This window comes from Passer montanus, unplaced genomic scaffold (genome assembly GCF_014805655.1).
Source record: "Passer montanus isolate IOZ18808 unplaced genomic scaffold, ASM1480565v1 scaffold17, whole genome shotgun sequence".
Classification (NCBI taxonomy): Eukaryota; Metazoa; Chordata; class Aves; order Passeriformes; family Passeridae; genus Passer; species Passer montanus.
This window is the reverse complement of record NW_024364270.1, coordinates 6,045,623-6,067,246: the sequence shown is the minus strand read 5'-3', so window position 1 is coordinate 6,067,246 and position 21,624 is coordinate 6,045,623. Positions and strand designations below refer to the sequence as shown.

At 39.6% G+C, this 21,624-nt stretch overlaps 1 protein-coding gene across 2 annotated transcripts in view; it reads right to left on the bottom strand.

Moving 5' to 3' along the window:
• Positions 1-5,164: 5,164 nt before the first annotated feature.
• SYT1 (synaptotagmin 1) overlaps positions 5,165-21,624 on the bottom strand; it is a 252,325-nt gene continuing 235,865 nt past the window's right edge. For both annotated transcript variants that reach the window (XM_039704184.1, XM_039704186.1), the window contains exons 9-10: positions 12,244-12,377; positions 5,165-8,265 (exon numbers count right to left, since the gene is read on the bottom strand). In XM_039704184.1, the coding sequence (XP_039560118.1) occupies positions 8,059-8,265; positions 12,244-12,377 (341 nt within the window). In that variant the 3' untranslated portion in view covers positions 5,165-8,058. The remainder of the gene's footprint in view (positions 8,266-12,243; positions 12,378-21,624) is intronic.

Here is a 21,624-nt window from a genome sequence, read left to right as displayed (position 1 = left end):
TTCTCTTTTTTTCTTTTTGTTAAGGAAGAGTATAGCAGTTTGTTGGTTTTTTTTTTTTTTTTTGTTAAGGAAGAGTATAGCAATCTTTAATGAAATGAAGATCCAGATGCTTTTGAGTAAGATGATTTGACTGATGATAATGAATTTGTTTATCAAATTATGTCAATGATAATTTCAGATTTGCAGTGTTAAAAGCTATGGATCTTTAAGGCGTTTGCTATGGCTTCAGAATTTAAGTAGGTGGCATTTGCAGTGTAGGAATTCTCAGATGCCCAGAGTGTGGACCAGAAGTGTATGTGTTACAAACCCTAGGGAAAGTGAACAAGGCAACAAGGTATAAATGAAAGGGGAATGTGGTATATGCCATGTATTGCACCCATCAAGGAATGGTTTTACTTACTGCTTACATGTGGAGGACACCTAATGTGAGGTGCCAATGCATACCTGTATTTAGCAGCTGCTAGTCAAGGAACACGCTATGTAGTTGTGTGGGGATGTGAAATATTTTGTCATGAAGGAGCTCCTCATCTATCCTTGAACATACCAAGAGTGTGAGAGGATTTATGGAGCTGTCACCCAGGAGATAATGAATGCACACACATACAAAAGAGTGAAGACATTATAAAAATGTTACCCAGGCTGGCAGGAGAATGAAGGAGTTGCCTGATAATGCTTTTAAGTTGCTTATTCTTTTAATGCATTTTAAAATCTAGATTGCAGTGAATTTGACTTCTGCGTCACCTGTATTCACATTCTGCTTAATGTTTGCTGTCTATTTTGTAGACATTAAAATGTAAATTTTTCCTTAAGATAACTGAGAGTGGGTAAGGGATGGTGGTCTGAACAAAAGTTTGCTCCTCATGAGATGCCTTAAAAAGAGAATGTGAGTCAAGCCAGCCGAAGCCAGGTCATGAGCAGGGGCAGTTCTCTTGGCACATAATCAGAGAAGTATTAGTACTGCTAACTTCAAAAAAGGCTGGGAGGAGACTGGTGAGACTCGTGTGCAGCCCATCCTGATTGTTCAGCTGCCTGAGTTAAAATGCAGTGGGTTTCTGTTATGGTGCCAGGGGGAGAGTGTTCTCCCTGTCTTAGGGAAAAAGTTACAGGAGGTTTTGTGAAGGCACTTGAGATGATGAAAGTTGCAGTGGAAACTGATGATGAAAGTCGTGGTTAGAACTGATTTATAATTTCTGGTGCTGGGGAAAACAACAAAGCCCTTGGTTTCACCCAGTCTATCATTTTTCTTCTCTATTAAAAGTGCTATTACACTTTGGAGTGCTGCTTCGACTGTCCATTGATAATTAGTTGCAGAATATGATCAAGAAAAAAATATATTCTACATGTCATAGGCACAGAACATAGGTTTTATGCTGGGGGAAGTGAATGAAGCACTGTAGCATCCTTGTAGTTTATATTCTGAAACAAGTATTAACTGGTTGCAAAGGCTTTGCAATTCAGTGTTTTTTCCTGAACCCATGTTCCTAAGAGATTGTTAGGAGTTATTGCAGAGTAGTTGAATAAACTTTAGAAAGTTGCCTAGGCAGAAGTGCAGAACAATCGAGAAGGGAACAGCTTGTACTCAGCTGGATTAGGGGATACAGTAAATACAACAAGTTCAGTTAGAAGAGATCTCATGGCTCTATTGACAGAACAGTGACATGGGGAAAGACAAAACTGTGTAAGACCTTGTGGACCTTGCTATATGGCAAGAGAGAGAGATTTGGTCCCCTGATCCACAAGCAATTTCTCTCTCTTCCTGTATTTTTGCCAGTTTATTTCTCTGTGTTATCAGTACTTCAAAAAAAGTCAATTGGAGAAGCGTGCCTTTCATGGTTGCTGTCATTGCATTACTAATTACTGCAGATTTAATTATGGTCACGGTGCTCAAACCTTTCAGGCAGCTATTTGTCTGTGTTAAATCCAAGGAGTGAGAGCATTAACCAATTCTCCTCATGACTGGGCTGGAGTGAGAAAGCTAAATCTTTGTGTTAGGAAAAATGCTCTTTTTGGAAGCATGGAGCAAAGCAACAACGATAACCTGAATCTTGTCAGGTTTTTATTCTGGAGACTTGGAAGGCTCAAAGACAAGGCACTATGTGACTTAGGCAGGACTCATCTTTGCTCTGGTACAAATCTGTAGCTACTTTTTCTGTAGTATAGCAGAACTCTGGATAGCTAGGATTTACTCACTAGCCCTACATTTCTTTTTGCTGTTCACTTATATTGTCTCCATAAATGTCTTCCCTCAAGCCTGGATCTTTTTAGATTTACTTTTCAAAAGTTCTTTCTGCCAAGGACTCCTTTAAATCCTTTTTTATACCCTGTGTTTCAACTCCAAAGTCTTACCTGATTCTGCTGCTGTGGAAAACTTTTCACTCTACAGCAGACCATATGACGGCTCTTAATGGGATAGTATTTTCCACTTTTCCAACAGGTATCTTCCAAGGCTTAGTCTGATCTCTGAAAAGCACTTTGAGACACTTGCATGAAGGGTATGATGTCTCAGTGGCAGCAGTTCCAGTCTGAAGCCAGGAAGCATCCTGGCATCTGTACAAGTGCTGGGCTAGGACACAGAGCACTTGATGTCCATGTGTGAAGTCTACAAAAAAAAATATTCCAGATAACATATATGTATCAGAATTGTAATTAGAATATCCTTTGTGTACTCCCAGTTCATCAGAAGCTTTCACTACCTTGTTAGAGACTACTGAGAAGACAAATCTCTTCCTCTGGAAGTAACTCCTGTACAAAAAAAGAGGTTCTGCCTTCATTTGTCTTAGTGGCTTGATTAGCTCTCCTACTTTCTCATTTGAAATCATCTTTAGTGATATTTTTGGTACTACTGTTCAAAAATTTCTCCAAAATATTTGGGTGATCAGTAAAATTTGAATTGAAATGCCTGTCTTGATACTTGATTCTCAATATATGAAATTAGAGATGGCCTCATAATTTAGATTTGTTCCAGCTGAAAAAATGTTACACCACAGGTAAATTTTGCCAACTCATTCATCTGTTTTCTAGTTCACTAATAAATGTTCATATGCAACAATGAACCTCTTTAGCACCTCACCCTTAATCATAGACTACATTGAAATTTGACCATTTAATCTTCATTTAATCCATGAAAAGGACTCTGTGAGTCACTCTGATTACTTAATTTCCTTGATAGCATTCCATCAGAGCTTTTGTCTATTAATCAGTGTCAGATCATGGTGTATTGCTGAAGAAGACAAATATAGCCTGAGCTCAATCTGGCAGTCTTCAATGACAGATCCATGTTATGGTTTTGGAAGAAATTCTTGGTGCCAGTGGGTGCTGCTGCTCCTTAGGAAAGCCATGAAACCTCCTAGGCTAAGGTACTTGTTTGTAAACATAATGGATAAAAGAACTTTCCCCGGGCTCAGGGGGAATGCCAGCAAACTCTGGTCTGTGCAGGACTGTGGAATAATCTTGATTAGGAGAGCAGAGACTGTTTTGCCACTTCTGTGCATTGGCCTTTTGTTTATGAAGAAAACTGGTGTCAGCTCCATTTGGTGCTATAACATCAGCGCATCGTCGCCTACTGTGTGCTCTCTTTGTTGTAAGTAATAAGACAGTGTACAAAGATCTGAAATTAAATGTGAGCTGTCAAACTGATGAGATTGGTTCTGTCAGAAGATGAAACTCTTCATTTGGTAAGGTAGGTGTATTTTTTTTTTTTTTTTGCTAAATGGCTGTTCAAAATCTCAGCATGTTATAATTCACTGCATGCAGGGGAAAAAAAAGACTGTACTAGCTGTACCCTCCACCTTCACCCCAGAACGATGGAAGAGCTATCTTCACTTCCCCAATTTATTTGGCCTCTTTATAAGCTCCATGAAGGACATATAGTTCATCCCTTAGTTTGTAGAACTTTCTTTTTTATCTTGAATACAGCATAATCTTGACATACATCTCTTTGTAGGGGTCCTGTCAGTGACAAAGAGCTACACAGAGTTAGTGTCCTCTGTACCAGTTTGTCATGTGCTGTTGGAACTACTTTTTGATGCAATATTAAAAGTATTCTCTGCATTGAAGATAAAGATTTGATGCATATAAGGTAAAGGTTATGAAGGCTGTTTAAAAATTTTGATATTATGTACAGAAAACTCCTTTTTCATACTTTCTTCAGTGCCTGGATGAGCAACAGTGCTTGAATGGATACTGAAAATTGGGGCTGGATGTGCATTTGGTAGGTTCATATTCTGAAAAGCAGGTCACTACATGTAAAACTGAACTGGCAGCCTGGAGTGGAAATGTTAAAGCCTAAATAAATAAAACAGGGCTGTTAGAGTAATCAAAAATAAACTGGTTTAATTTTTTGCTTTGCACAACTAACAGGCAATTAACTTTCATTGACTCATGATGTGAAAAGTGATCGAGAGGCAGATACTTTGCTTTGGTAACACTCTGACAGTTGGGAAGAATGTTTTTATTGACAGTTGATTAGGGGTTAAATGAGCTGAATAAAATTGGTGATTTTTGCTGCTTTCCCCACTTAGTATAACAGCTATTATATGAAGCATTTTTCCTTACATTAGTTGTAATGACTGACTTTAACTGATTACTCTGTTGAAAGAACTGGTTTTGATTGACAAAGATGTCTTGGTATTCTTTAGAACTGCAAAAATGGCTGGTGCATATAGAACCTGAAATACCTTCTCCCTGCTGCACCTTCCTCCCATAGTTTAAGCACTTATTTAATGATCTCTAGTCTACAAGAGGTTTAATTTTATGGTCATCTTAGAAGTAGCACTTGGATGTAGGTTAAAATACACCATCTTGCTCTGAAGGAAAACTTCAACCACAGCTTTAGCACAATTGTCTGGGAGAATACTGATGTGTAGGAAATTACTTGGGAGTTTTTGTCATGGTCATGTTTTGATAGAGGATGATGGTTTTTGAGGCAAATAATCAGGCTTCTGGGTAAACAAGGTAATAGTGCTTCATCTGCAACAGAGGTAGAGAATTCATCTACTGTAGCGCTGCTGGCTGTGACTGTCTTACTGATGAAAGCAGCTTTTCACAGCCCCTCGAAACGTGCTGTGCTATTTCACTTGTGACACTTCAAAGTATGTGATTGTGTGAAAATTCTGGAGTGAATTATCTTTCCAAAATTTTAGATCAAAAGAGAAATACCAGAACATCAACAGGAAATAAAACATTTTTATTGAATATCTGTGTAATATGTATGTTATTTTAACGACAATTGGAAAACTCTACTGTGGGGAGTCACTACACAAAGTGAAACAAAATATAAACCACCTCATCAAAAATGAAGGTAAAATACGGCTAAAGTTGTCAGCTCGCGGGCCACGAGCGATATGGCAGGATAAAACACCCCAAACATTTCTACAAGATACAGAGAAAACCCACACAGAGAAACACTCAAGCAGGCAGTAAATATACACAAAGGCAACTAGGATCTTTCTACAGCATCAGATTCTAATACTTCACACAGCTTTGTCAGAAAGGTACATGTGGCTTCTTTGAGGATGAAAAATGTCATCTTGGTCACACGGCAGGTTCAGTCTCTGAGAATCATTGTACCTTACAAACCAGTTCTAGGGTGACGCTCAGTCTGGCAGTGTAGGAAGAGAAAGCATTAAGAATACCTTAACACAGTAAGTCAGTCCTGGCACTTTGAACCTGCAGCTATCCTGAATGAGTAACTGAAAGCTGGAGACCATGAAGCTCTTAGGCTGGAAAGCTGACTGTCTATTTCTTCTCTTTGGTGGGGTTTGGTCCTTAAGGATAAGATTTTAAAATATTCCAGCTTGATGCTTTGCATGTATGTGCCTGTTTCTATCAGAAAAATGTCTCGCTTGTGTTTTTTCTATGTTTCATGTAAAAAGAAAGAAAATGGATCTTGCTATTCTCACTTTTGGAGGTGGGGAGAGATACAGGCTTTTATTCCCCTCCCAGCACTTTGCTGCTGCTTTTACCATCAAAGTACTGACAAATAGGGATGCTTGGCCATCCCTGCACTGACCTCTGAGACTGCCACACCTCTCCCAGAAGCAGTGGCTGTGGAATTCAGTTTGCAGTGCACAGTTCTCTGATTACATTCATCTTTGTTAGACACAGAAGACTGATAGGAACATTAATGGTTAATTCTCATGCCGCCCTCCAAAAGCAATAGCATTTCCACATTTCTAGGGTAATTTGCATTGCTGAAAATAATGACCTCTTCAAAGCATTATAAATATATTCACAGCTTGGAAAGATAAGCGAGGGGCCTCCCAGGACGGTACATGAGCTAGAGGTGATGCCCTGAATGACTTGATGAGATGGTGCAGCGGAGGTGCCATGCTGGGGAGCGGTAAGACGACTCTACGGGAAAGCAGCAGGGGCGAGGGCGCTTGGAAACGTAGAGTATTGCACAGGGCTTGACAAAATGCTGCGTGGTCAACCCATTCACTATTGTCCCCTGCATAGCTCTCCAGTTCTACATTGGTCCGTAACAACTGGAACTGCTTGTGCTATGCGTTCCTTCGGCAGTGCAGTAGAAGGGAATGGCAGTATTATTACAATATCACTACGGAATAAATTGATTGCTATCCACTGAGAAAACTACATTTCTAAGCACACACGGCAGTCACAGTGATACACAGAGCAGTCTTTCAAGACTCTTATGGAATGACTAATAGCTTCATAATAGTGCCATTTACTACATAATAACATTTAAAACATTTAAAAACTCCTCCTGAAACGAGCATCTAGTATACAGAAGAGGTTGCTTCAGTTTTCTAGAACTTGTTCTTTGTTTTCACTTTTTTTTTAAAGGACAAATTAAAACTTAAGTATAAATAGTATATAAAAGGTCACTAGCTGTTCTCTTTTGGCTTACTTTGAAGTGCATTTAGAACTATGGCTAAATTTTGTCATCTTCTGATGGGATTACAATACTGTCTGTTTACCATGAAACTATTTTGTATAATAAACTCACACAGCTGTGTCTAAAAAATATTCTGCATTCCTTCTAATCTGAGTTAGTATCATAAAATATTTTGTTACAAAGTCTAATGTGCAAACTCATTATAATGTGAAATTGTGGATGGAATTCACAGTATGCAAATTTTGTATAAAGGTGATAATGGAGAGCTACTCTTGTTTTCATGGCAGCATTTTACTACTGCCGCATTTCCCTCTTCCCCCCTCCCTGCACTTCTGCAGTGGTCTGTCTCTGTATGTTAGATGAAATTGTTGTCTCCTGTGGAACTGCTTCCTCAGCTTTGAATCTAAAGCCATTTCAGTCTGTTATGTGTTTGCTTTGGAATATATACAAAAAAATTATATCCTGGCTTCTGGCTACATCTCCATGAGATCAACCATGGAACTGCGCAGATCATGCTAAGTTGCCTGTGAAAGAAGTCTACCCAATTGGATTTGCCCCTCCAAGATTCACTGTGGACGTGAAGTGTGTTATTAGGATGGTCCAGTTGAAAGCTCAGATTTAAGTTGTCCTTTAAGATGTCAGTGTAACACTACTAGTGCCTTACAAGTTTGATTTTTTTTTTCTGGAATGCAGACGATACAATAGTTACCCTATAATATAGTATCAGCTCTCCTATATCTCAGTCAATTTACATAATTTAAAATAGAACATCTTATTAAAAACATCTAGATATACACAGATTAGGAAACGCTTACAACATACAAATACACAAACTAGAAATAAATTCTCAGCATACTGATGTATATATACAACTGTGTGATACAATAAATAATTTCTGTCATGCTCTATCTACACATCATATTGCTTAAAAGAAGAGTAGATCTGGGGCGGGCAGTGGTGAAATGAAGCGCCTTTAAAAGGCTCTCTACATTTAAATTTGTGCAAATTAAAATGGGAATTTTAAAGTACAACTGATTTGTGTCAGGAACACATGGCTGGAAATGAAAGGACCCATATTACTGAGGTATTTACAGATACTGGCTAAAGAGCACTATGTGGGCAAATGCAGAAAGGCTTCTTCGTCTTTTTCTTTTTCTTCTTCATAATTTAATTTAATTTAATTTAATTTATCTTAATTTAATTTACTTCTTGACTGCCAGCATGGCATCTACCTCCTCCTCGGGCTGTAGGGTGTGCCACTGTGCGATGGGCCGCCGGGGGTTGGCCAGCATGTCCGACCAGTGCCGCAGCTCCGCGCCGGTGCTGTTGTAGCCCACAAAGACCTTCCCGATGGCATCGTTCTTGCCAATCTTGTCATAGTCCAAAACAGTCACAACAATTTGCACTTTCTGCAATGAGACAGAGAAAGAGCAGTGAGCATGACAGTAAGGGGAAGGCTGGCAGGGATGAATGTGGGGACAGCCAGCCATGGAGAAGTCATGAAGGGGGAAGTGTCTGACAGCTGGAGTAGGTTCTAGATGCCCCTAATGAGAGGCAAATTCAAACTTTTGGTTTTGCTTCTTGTGAGCCTTCCAAATAAAATCAGGTTTACCACCTCCCTGTTAGCTTGAAACTTGCCCCCTTGCATTGAATAGATTCATATGGAAATTGAGACTGATTGTTTTTCCTTTAACAGATTAACAATTTATAGGTGAGTTAATTCAAAAGCTGTGCAATTTTACACACCCTTATTTTTAAAGTAAATAAGTTAACAACTAAAGTTGTTAACTAGGAAACAGGCTGGCTGCTTAAGGGAGATGGAATGGATGTATAAACCCCTCAGGGCTCTGACACTGGCACAGCCTACGACTGAGCTGATGCTGGAGTGCCACTTCTGTAGGAATGGTGACCTCTGGCAAACAGGGTTAAACAGGTCCCACATGGTTTGTGTGAGCCCATCTGTCACAGCTCGTAGACAATTTTCCATCCATTTAGGCTGGGGAACACTGGGAAGTGTTTGAGCCAGGCATTTATGTTTGTAGTTGTGTGCACATACACACAATTCTCTCTTCAGGTCTTTAATAATTGTCAGAAAAGCATAAACAGCTATGCCTTCAGTGGAGTGGTGTTCTCCTGCAACACCACTTGAGACTTTCACTCTTATTTTACAAAACTATAAACACTTCTCCTTATAGACCTTTATTTTTAACAATGAGCATACAGTTCTTTTCCTGATTCCAGTGTCAGCTTCCTGAACAGAAGGAAGAATGCCCTAAAAACACATTTCCAGAAAAAAATCCTCTATTCTCTAGAATTGGGTTTTTAAATGTAAAGCCTTAAATATATCTACAATCTGGACCTCTTACTAGAATGATTGATTTCAGGGCTTGTAATAGGATTATCTTTTAGAAGTAGCAAGACCAGGGTCATGAGGTTTATTTTATAAAGTCCATTTCCTTACAGGACTGTACAGTTCACTGAGCCAGAGAAAGAGATGATTCCAGCAGGCACTTAAGTATTTATATAGTTGCTGATGACAAAAGTATAAATCAAACTCAAGATTTTCCCTCCCCAGAGCACTCATAATAAAAGGCAATATTCTGAAGCAAGTATTTCTAGGTGCCAGAATTACATTTCAGTGTTGCTGTTTGCAATACACTCACTTTTAATGTTACCTCCCCAAATGAACACTTATGTTTTACAATACACGGTACATTCTCTGATGTAGAAAGTAAGCATAAGACTACTTTTTTGCACTACAAAAAAAATGCTTGCCTGCTGTACCTAGAAGCTTGGGGATAGTTATTACTTTTTTTTTTTTTAATGTTAATCATAAGACATAAATGAGCACTGTAAATGAAGGATCCTTTTCCTTGTTCTACAAAGATGTAAAGAACAGCCAGCTCAGATAATTAACTTGGAGATGATTCTCCCCTCATGATCTCTGGACTAAACCTACAGAGAAATGTGAGCATCACTTTGCCTTTGTACCACATATTAAAGGAGCAGCTGCATGGCAAAACCCAAGAGGTTCTAGTAGAAAGAACTGCCTCTCCTAATAAACACTTGGATTAGCAGTTTCCATGGAGTGATTAAGCCCTTTGGACTGAGAGGGCCTGGAGACACTGCTGCCTACAGAGGCAGTCTGTTTGGCATGTGGCAAAACACGTGCCTGATCTGCCAGCAGCAACAGGATTTGACTTCCCTGTGGTGTTCTCCCATTACCCTTGAAGACATCACTTTATTCCCCTTAAGAGCCAGAACCCATAGTCACTGTAAAATTGTTGAAAATGTTAATGTTTGGCTCCTTTAAAATTACACAGATGTACTGCTATTGACCTGCTTTCCCTCCACGACCTCTCTTCATTCTCCAACAATCAAGAAACTTGTATAACCATTATTTTTTGACAGTGAAAGTTTGCTTAATGACTTTTATATGAATAGCACAGGTCACAGTGACTCCTACCATACTATATCTAAATAACATTTAAAATGAGTTTTTCTAATGATGAAATCACTTCAATATCCATCATGAAGTAGTCTAAATGTAGTCTTTTATAACTAACTCAAAATACATTGGTAAATGACCAAAGTCCATAATTGCAGATTTAAAATTGGGGCTATATAGTCAAGTGGATAGCTAAAAGGGAATTCTAATAAACTTATTTTAAAAAAAGGCAATAATTTAAACCTTTAAACCACAATACTTTAAAAATAAACTACATGCACCTCAAAAAATTACTTTGAATTAGAAGGAAAAATGGTCAAGTACCAAAAATGTGCCCTACCATACCAAAGTTTTGATAGGGTAATTTGGAGGTAATCATTCCAGCTCCTCAATCCTATCTCTATTTGGGAATCAAGATACTCACTGCCTAGACTGCCACTTTATTTGATTAATTTCTTTTTACCTCTGGGTCTGATCCTTGTTGTGAAATCTTCCACAAGCACACAGACCAGCTTTCATTAAAATCAAGAGAAAGTAGCCCCCACTGGATTTGCCACTTTTTGATTCCTAGAATCCATAGACACCTGTACATGCAGCAGGGCATGAAGAAATTCTAAATGGACCAGTCATGCATCCAAGTCACTGAGCCCATGCTTCACCTTGTCTAGTTTTATTATTTTTGTTAGTGCCAAGTAAATAAAATGCAAGCTACTTGAAAGGTAGGCCTTGGCTCCTGAGCTTCTCTCCAGCCCAGCTGCTATCAAAATCCAAGATAGACAACGTGAAAACCCATACCATGCTCTCATCTAATGAAGAGGGGGCTCCAAGTTTTGTCCAAGCAATTTAAACACATTAAAACTTTTAAACTACAAGTTTAAAAGCATGGCACCTAATTTATACTATGACCTCTCTTACAATCCAAAGAAGGATGTATTCCCAGATGTTTTAACTTATGGTCATTTAAACTGGGAGGACCGTTTCCCCACTCAGCTGCATCCAGAAAAGCTGTTTTATTGCCTAACATCTCCACAGTCCTGGGGCTCCGTGGCCAGGTGGGAAGCCAGCCTGCAGTTCTTCTCCCACATGCCTCCTGAGATGGTAAAAAAAAACCTTCTCTCTTGAGATAAAAGACAGTTAACATCAAAAAAACTTAATTCTCTCTCATGAGAGATGGTTTGCCTCCCAGTAGCTCAAAGATAGGCAACTGAGTCCCTGAAAAAATTACACAATGCTTTGTCCTGGTATTTCCTACTACTGCTTCAGGTGACTCCTACCTCACTGTGCTGACTTCTGAGACTCTTAATTTTAGGTACTGAGTTCTGGGAGTTGCATCTGGACAACTGCTGGAGCTCTCCTGAGGCACTAAGAGAACAGGTACTGCAGTACTGACCCCTAAGATTCTCAAATGCCTTTTTCCAAGGGACATAGGAATCACTGAAAAAGTTTTCAAAGTGTAGTGAATAATTCCTGAAAAAAGCTGTGTATGAATTAGGTGTTTTACTTTAAAGGGCGGCTGCAGTGCTTTCAAAAAACAGGGTAAATAAATGCATAAGGAACACAAATTTATCTGACAATGCCAATGTATTATTTAAAATATTTTAGGGAAAAATGTTATATATAGCTTTTCTTTTATCCCTACACCTTCTGGCTGGCACATTCCTTCACTATCTCCCTGTGGACTTTTTTTTCCCCCAAATCCATTTCTGTTAACAGAAAATGTCAGTTATGCATTTCTCACTGATGAATCAAAGCTTCCTAAGTACTTCACATTTTATCATTTTCCTCTTGAAGCAGTCACACTCATCTAATGTAGCACAGGGCTGGCACCTAGGTGCTAATGAAGGCATGCACATGTGATAATTAACAAGATTCCTGTTAAATATTTATAAGGGCTGAGAAATGGAATGCAGAGGAAAGACAAAACACTGTTTGACATTACCTGAATTTGCTCGAATGGTACTTCAAAGCTGAAAGACTCGTTGTAGTAGGGATTCAGAGTGTTCTTTTTAATTGTAGTCTTTTTCTTCTTCAGCCTCTTTCCATTCTGCATCAGATGGATCTTCACATAGGGATCTAAGCATTCAAGAGAAGAGGTAGAGCTAAGAAGGAGAGTTCAGTGTGTTTTCTACAAATTTTAATCTCATAGATGTAGGAGTAGATTAAAAAAAACCCCAAAAACAAACATGCAACATTCACAGCTCATATTTAAACAAGTCCTTAATTTCTACTATAGAAAAACTCCTGTAGGATTGTAGAGTATTCCTGAATGGGAAAAGGTACAAAGTACTTATTGCCTTATCTCCTTAACATCACGAAAGTGGAGTAAATTCCACCTAACTTTGTTCCACAGCTTATTAACCATCCTGCAAGCATTTCCCAGCAATGGTTTGTGGGGAGGTTTTCCCAAGACCGGTGAGTGCTGCCAAATGCAGGTACAGAGCTGGCATGGCTGCATGTTCCACAACCTCCTGGCAACTACTTCCATCACTCCTTGGGCAGGTGCTGTGCCGTGGTTTTCCTGTCCTCTGACCTCCCTGCAGAGCTGTGACTGACAGGGTCCAGCACTGCCTGGCAGGAAAGGACTCTGTCCCTTCAGTACCAGCCCTCTGCCTCAGTGCTGCACACAGCCAGAGTCCACGGAGACCACGGTGGTGGTATAAATTACAGATTGGCTTTGCCATTCGCTGTTGAATTCCCAGTGTCATTTCAAATGGCTTCTGGTGGCAAAGGAACAGAATTCATTTGGTACCTAATCAGGTGTTCCTTGTGCGAGCAAAACTTTCCTGCACATTACAGTGCTGATGAGGTATCGCAGCGATGGTAATTTCAATGAAAGCTTTGCCTGCTTAAAAGAACAGCACTGGGAGTCCTTTAACTAGAGCCATGTGGCTGTCTGGAGAGTGAACTAACACTCTTCCATGGAGCTGGTAATTAGAAGTACCCTCACTGAGTTCAGCTCTTTTTCTGTTTAGGCTTACCCTGAAGCAAAATTTGAGACATCTCAAGCTCGTATATTTCAACAACCTGTATGGTACTGTCAACAAAATTTGGATAGGTATCTCTTTGGCTTTAGGCAGCTGAACTTTGATGTAGATCAAGGCAAGCTTCCCTTGAGTGAGCTGGCAGGAGGTATATAAAATGCTGCCAGACACAAGTCACCTGCAGCATAAATAAAGGAGCCTGAATAATGCAAACTACCAAAGAGAGGGCTTCTCCTTTCCCACATGAGAAAAGTTTGGGGCTACAGAATAAGGACAAATGAACACTCCACTTAATATGAGGAAACCATGCTTTATGATTCTGCAATGAAATTAATTTTTGGGAGAGTAATTGCACTCTTCTACAGTCAAAATATGCCTTTCTCTGTAAGACCTGGGTGTTCAGGACAATTAAGCTACTGGAGTCACTTGATCACAGTCTACAGTTCCTCTGAAGGAAACCTAATTTTGGTAGTAGATTCTTCAAGACAGCAGACAAGGGTATAAAAAGATCCAGTGGCTGTGAGAAAGAATTTGGGAAATTCTAACTTAGGAATAAGCACATATTTTAGAAGTAAGATGGAAACAGCTGGAGTTGCTTCTCCAATGGTGAACTCTCTGTTACAGAGGGTTTTCCCCTCAAAATACTCAAAGTTCAAACAGAAATTAAATCGGGGTAGGTTTATGCTTCAGGCAAGATGGGATTGTAAGGGTTCCTTGTGGCTGCACAATTTATGAATCAAGGAGTATCATGTGAAGAGCAAAATGCTAGCAAAAAGCCAACAGAGGTCTATTTCTTTTTCAATACTGAGTTCAACATCACTGCACACAGGGTTTTGAAGATGGAAAGGAGGTGAATCTGGAATTCTTCAACATTAGCTGGTCCTTGAGAAAAGCTCATCACTTTCCCTGATGCTCCATGCAGAATGCAAAACTGTGCTAACTTCAAAATGATGGTTTAGGTATACCAAATACATACTAAGGAAGTTCAGTAGTCAATGAGTCAGTAGTAAAGTGTTAAGAAATGAGAATGAGGTAAGATGCTGTAAAAATATAATTTGAATCACTAGACTGGAAGGCTAAACAGTACAGTAATATATTGTTATTAAGGGTATTAGAACAAAATAATTTATTAAAATAAATGCAGGTGATATAAGCCAGTTCTTTGCTGATCTGTGCCTTTGCACAGACAATATACACAGGTTTGATGATTATTCATATGTCCTTTAGAAACTGTACAGTAAGATTTATAAAGGGATGCAGAAATATTCCTATATTGCTAACAAAATCCATATTTTGGAGAAGAGTATTTTAAAACTAAAAATCAATGTATATGAATGCTTTTACATACATGAATACATACACTTTAAATACTTCAACTGACTTTCTATAGTTTCTATCTTCATGCTTGTATTGCAACCAAACATGACCTAGACAACTCACAGCCATGGGACAAGACCCACAAGACACATTTCTGTGTTTTTTTTTTTTCATGTCCTGACAGTTTCTTCTGTTTGTCAGTCTGGGGAATTGAGTTTGGCTCAAATGCCAGTTGTTTAGAGAAAAGACCCAGTGGTGCCACTGTAGTGCAGAACTGAGGGGCAGAGGTACCAAATGGAGCAAAGAATGGGGTGTAACATGGTAAAATAATCTAATTTTCTTTCATCTGAGGGTAGAATTGTCATGCTAATCCAAACACAATTTAACTGAAACCATGTTCCTTCTTTTCTTGTTTCACAGGAAAGTATTATATAAGTCTACTCATTACAAACATTTAAAATCAGAACAGGGTGTCCAGCTGAAGTAAGTGGGCCATCAAAGGTTTTGGCTGAGTTTATCCTCATTAGATGGTATATCCACTTCCTTGTTTTTGAAGTATCCTGATCCTAACTAATTCTCCTCTCTCCTCATTCCTCTGTGTCCCATACATGAGCCCCTCCATCACTACACTATCTTCAGTTACATTCTCCCATGTTCCACAGCGTTAACTCCCTCAGCTCCCCAGTAATCTGTTTGCTTGCACTCCACACAAAAAAGCTGATACCTAAGCACAGACTTTCTTGTGACTTCATGAATAAATCTCTGAAAGAGACAAATTCTCTTCCACTAAATAACAGAAGCCAAACTGCTTGGAATCAATTAATGGAAGAAGGGATGATAATCAAGAGAATGCAGAACCTCTGGGAAGTGCCAGTCTCCAGTGATTTTTGTGAGATAAGGTTTAGAGCTAATGGAAACGTCCTTCCTCTCTACTTGCAACATAACCTCAGTGCTGGCCCCATTAGTCATTCTGAGTAATACTTTAACATGTAAATAATCTCACTGAAGAACTGAGACTAGTAAGGATGACAGAACTGATACTACAGCCCTGCAATGATAAATTGCCTGTTAAATGCCTAGCCTGGTCATAAAGGGCAATGCCAATGAAAATAAGTATTTCTTTTTATGTACCCTGGATAGTTATCTCATTCCAGAGTAAATATGTACCTTTAGTTAAACAGACTGCACCTCAGAATATTAATTTCTCTCCATGGGTAAACATCACTGTATTTTTAGCCAGTTTGATTCCTTTCAAGTAAACAGGGATATAGAATCACATTACATCCCCGGGTATCTCTGGATGGATCATGCTCATCTATCTGCAGGAAAAGACGCTGCACCCAGATGTCCCTCTGCTGAAGGAGACAGAATAGCTTTGTGTCCCTTGCTTAATAATCCATTTTAACCAGTGTATGGGACTAAATAAAATTATGCTATTTATTCCCTCATTAACAGTCTAGCGAGGAATGCTAAAAAGATGTCCAGTTCACAACTAATTGTGCATTGTGGATCTCGCAGTAATGTCTCAATGGTGGCTAGCTGAACTGCTTTTAAAGCATGGACAATCTGGACCATGAGGCATAGATTTATAGATATTTATACACACACACACAACTGGAGCTCTCTTAAAATAATGACTACTTACAAACATGCTGTAGACAAGTTGCACTTGGTTAAGAGATTTTACAAAAGAAAACCTTAAAAGGAAAAAGTACTACAACTCAAAAGAAGAAAATTGTGGCAGAAGACAATATGTCAGGAAAAGGTACAACTTGAGAATGACTGTTTTTAAAGGGTTTTCAAGGTGAAAAATATTAGAGGGGTAAGTAGCTAATGAAAAATCATTTTCCACATAGGTAGGAGAGAATTCAGCACACAAATTTCCATTTCTATGGATCTTCAGAAAAAAGCATCATTGGAATGGTTTTACTACAATGGCTTATTCTGAATGCAAACAGAAGGACAGTTCCCATCTTTTTTAAAACAACATGGAGGCTTCTGCAATCTAATCATAATATGAAAAGTAAAGCATCTAGAAGTTGATAAATTTGAAAAATGCCACAGAGATAGCACTGAAATTGATTGTGTGTGCAGTTACAGTCCCAAGGCTGTGGGCAGGGGGAGCTTAATGGTTTAAAGAAAAAAAATCCCATGCAGGCCTGTGCAGAGAGAGCAGAGAAAACCCTCTACAAGCTTTGAGAAAGCCTAACATGATTAACAGGAAAAAACATGAGCCAGAACAAACTAGTCACAGATACACCTGAATAGTTTCATATGACAAAACACTGAAATAAAATGTTCTCAACTAAAATGTAGAAATGGTGAAGAACTACGGTGCCAGAACTGCCTCCAGCTGTATTTTTGTCTTCAAAATGTTCAGGATAACTGGGTGCTCATTAGCACGTGTTTTTCCCCATCAGAAGAAAATTTATGCACAATCCATGCCAAAGCTCAACATCACTGACATTTAGAGCAAAAGTGTCAGCAGACAGTGGAGTTTCCATTCCAGGAAGCAGAATGAATTCATGAAGAGCTTGGAAATTGATTCAAGAAGTAAAGAAAATGAGGTTTGGAAATGCAGCTTTACAAATAGCTGTGCAAATGCAGTTAGGACAGAGGTGACATGCAGGGTGCATTGTAGGTTCCAGGCTAAAGAGCCACTCTCATCCTGCAACTCAGCAGCATGGTGGAAAGCCAAGGGAAGACCAAGCCAGGGGCTTGGATCAGAGCTGGGGTAGGGTCAGTAGTGCACCCTTAACCAGCTCCCCTTCTGTGCAAACAAGCTTCAGGTGAAATTCTCTGGGCAGGCAGTGGGGAGAGCAGCCATTTAATACAGGGAACAGCCTTATTTTCCATAGAGACTGTATCTGGGATGGAGGCTGGCAGCACCGGCAGTACCTGCGTGCCTCTGGAGAGAAACAGCAGCACAGGCCAGAGCTGGGCTATGGAAAGCAGCAGGGCTCTAAGAGCAAAGCAAAACAGGAGAACTTTGCTGGGAGCTCCCACAGATTTGCCAATTTTTCCCAAGAACCATGGGACATGGTCCTTCTGTGGGCATACAAACCCTTCCTCCCGAGGGACAGGGACAATTCACACAATGCCTGTGGCATCCAGGCCATGGATAATTTCCCCTTACTTTTTTCTCTTCTGTTCATTCATGTTTAAATGAGAGTGGACAAAAAAAAGATCTCTGAAATAATGACTTTAGAATGATACTGGATTTTCTCAGCTAGTATTTTTTCATATTAATGGAAAGCTTTGAATGGGATGGAAAGCCAAAGGGGTAAAAAACAATATATGGTACAATGACTAAGAAGAAGCACAAATACCTTCTAGACTGCATAAAAATTACAGTTTCCATTCACTGACACAAGCTGTTGGGCCTTCTACCTTCCTCCACAAATGAACAAATTAAAGTTAGGATATAATTTTTAAAGAGGCAGCTGATGCCCCAAGAGAAATATTGGAAAACACTCTCACATTGGAAACAGTTCTGTTGGCATAAACTATATGGTTTTTAAGGTTTTTAAAATCAGATTTCCTTAAAAATATGACTTTTAAAAAAAGTTGATTTGCTGCATAATGTCCACTCTTCAGCCAATGCTGATATTTTGTTACTCTCATCACACATTCCATAACCTCACCAGGCTGCATAATACTTGATGTTATGGGCCTAGTCTTTATCAGTAGCCAGGACTTGAGAGGTGAGTAGCAAAAGGTTATTTGCTGTATGCAGCTGTGCAGTGTCTATGCCAGCCCTGACCCCAGCAAAACACATCTGAAAATCCCTTTTACTGAGGGGGCTGAGGATTAGTGGTGGTGACTCTCCCAACACCAGCCAGCAGGGTGCTGGCCATGGATGGGGCTGAGAAGCTGCACGCAGTCCAGAAGGGCTGTCAGAATGGCCATGAGAGCTGTGAACAGTTTAACCCCAAAAAGCTCCAGTCACACTTGCCAGTGTCTGTCTGAGCCATGGAGAGGTGCCCCAGACCCAGTGCACACACACAAAGCCCATGCGGCTCCTTTGGGCTCGTATGTCGCAGTGTCACAGGTGAGTTTGGATTACTATTTCCACCAGAATCTTTAAAAAAAGATACTGTAAGACTGGGTAATTTATAAATGAAAACACTTTTAATTTAATATTCAATAATATTAGACAGATTCTCATAGGAATAATGGAGTCCAAGAATCCATTTATAGTGGGGAAGAAGGGGTTGATATTTATAAAAGTAACAATAGCCTGCCTAGAATGAAGAGAGTTAAATGGGGAGTGTAGCAAAGCAGTCTCAAAATAACAACTCTTCACTGATGTGCAATTATAAGAACATCAAGTTGCTATTGAAATGCTGAATTCGGAGAACCAGGGGGCTTTGGGAAGAAGGAGTGCTGTAAAACTGTCAGCCAGCCAATGAATCCCTCACCCAAGAATCCCAAACTGAGGTTACTGAACCTGTAGAGCTGACAGTGGAAAGAGGAATGCTCACAGTGGCCTAAGGGCTATTCAGCCAGCCCTGGTGTGCAATTCCACCCACAGTGCTTACAACTGGAACATAACAACAAATGTTACAGTGCCAGATGGGGATAGTAGCTGAAAATGGGAGGAAAAAAAAGAAGAAAAAAAAGAGAAAAGGCAAAAGTCTTATTTAAAATCAGCACAAATTAGTGCTTATGAGTTTATGACTAAGTTTACTGCCAGAGCAAGGACAGCTGATCTGTCTGTTGTATCCACAGGGTTCATTTCAGCACAGTTACACACAGGCAAAACAAATATTTTCATAAAGCACAATGTAGGTTGAACCAAATGCACCTTGAGTTTTGGGTAAACACAGAATACTCTTTTGGAAAAGCAACGCTACTCAACCAAGCACCTTGTAAATGTGATTACACGGGAACTACATGCATCAAAGCAGTAAACCTTGTTCCCCTGTACTTGCACCAAAAGGGGAGGAACTGACTGCTCATGAAGCTTGAATGTAGTGAGGAGGGGGAGAGACAGCATGGCATTGTAAAATTTTTACATAGTGGAGAAGGGCACCTGCAATCCTAGATAACAAAAAAAAGAAATAAAAATGCATATTGCAATAGCATGCTTGTATACAAGTAGGAAGAATACAACAGCAGCTAAGATGAAGTAGGTATTTATATCAAATACTGGGAAGGTATTAATTTGAGCTGCTGATACAGGCAGACTCTCCAGGACAGGAATCCAGACTGGAACCAAAGCAAGCTGGCAATACCTCAGGCAGCAAATTCCAGCAGACTGCTGAGTTAGAATTTAGGTAATGCCTTTTGATGATGTAGAGAAAAAAAAAATTAAATTGATGGCAGTGAAAATACCAGAAGATAATACATAGAGGCTTAGAGAGATTCAAAAGACTGTCCTCAAGTGAACTGGGGAGGAGGGAAGGGGGAATACACATAGACAGGCAGAAGAGTGAAGAGCGAATCAGAAGCACAGAATACAGAACACCCCAACAACCCAAGTTAAGAAGCAGTTCTTGTGGGATGTCATGTCTTAGCTGGAAACAACAGGGCACATAATGATGTTCTGCCCCGGACTGTCACTGAGTACCCTTGAGAGCTGGGCTGGTTTGGGGGCAGAGCTGTCCCAGCTCACTAAGGCACACACTGCTGAATGGAGGCCTATTTTTGTTATTTCCCTGTGCCCAGAACCCGAGCCATCACAAAGACCCCAAGCCCCAAATCCTACAGCTGTAAGGCAAAATAAGTCCTAACCTCAAACTTCACTGAGAACAGATAGACATTCCAGTATTACTGGGTAATAAAGAAAACCACATCTGAGTGAGTGTCAGTATTCATTCCAAGGAATTCCCCAACCCTGAAACACAGAGAAAGTCTGTCAAAAACACAAGATGGTCTAACTAGCATATTAGCAATTTACTGTAGCAAGAATATACATTTGCAGTCCCAACTCTCCAAGACAACATTGCCACAGAAAGGTTTTATAGCTTCACTGAATGTCAGCATGGCACTACTGTGTTGTGATTGTCTTTACATGGAAAGAAGTGAACATACCCTGCTAAGGGGTAATCTGTACTCTTCCACAGAAGGTTAGAAGCAACACACTCAAAACCAGGCAAAGTTAGTTATAAAGGCTGTCTCAGGTCAAAACCACCAATGAACATTTTCTTCAAATGCAGCAAATGTCCCTATATTCCATCCACATCCTCACAGGCCATAATAACATTAGGTGAGCTGGGAGGAGGAGAGGATAGAAAAAATAGAAAAGCAAAGCAGCAGGGAGTTTTATCTACCTGTGATCGAAAGGGTAGGAAACACTCAATTACCTTAGCTCATACAAATGAGTCACCAGAAAAATGCAAGCCATTATACCACAAAATAATTCTGATGCTTTTAATAAAAATCTAGCCCTGCTGCTTCGTAAACAGCTTCTCTCACCTGGGTAAGCTTTCAGTCCCAGACAATGTGAAGGAGACGTGTCTTTTTTTTTATTCTGACGATTAAACTAGAAATAGCATAGAACTAATACTGCAGGAATGCTGCAGTAAAGAAGGCATAGAAAAAATAGTGTTACAACATCAGTGTAAAGCAGCCTGATCTGAACTCTTCACAGCTGAGAAACCAACCATAGTCATGCTTTATCAAGATTGATATTTATTTTAAGAGCATATAAAGACTTTCAAACTACATTTCATTTATCAGTGGCTACATGTATAAAAGGATTTCATCAGTATCCAGTCCTCAGTCTCAACTTGAAATAATACTCAATACTTTTTCTACCAGCGAAGTTTATATAAATCCTAGTTCTCATTTTGTTTTCATTATTTTGCTGTGGGATTTGAGCTTCAAGGAAAAAACTACAAATGGAAGGAAGAAGGTACATGAATGCAGTCTTGCTTTTAGCCTACAAAACATGTATTAAGGATTATTTGGAGAAAACAGTCAACAGCTCTCTTTTCCTTCCTATTCCTGCCTCCCAACACATCCAGTGTCTGTTAAGTGGGATTTTGGGAATTCATACAGACTCTTTGTGGCACCTA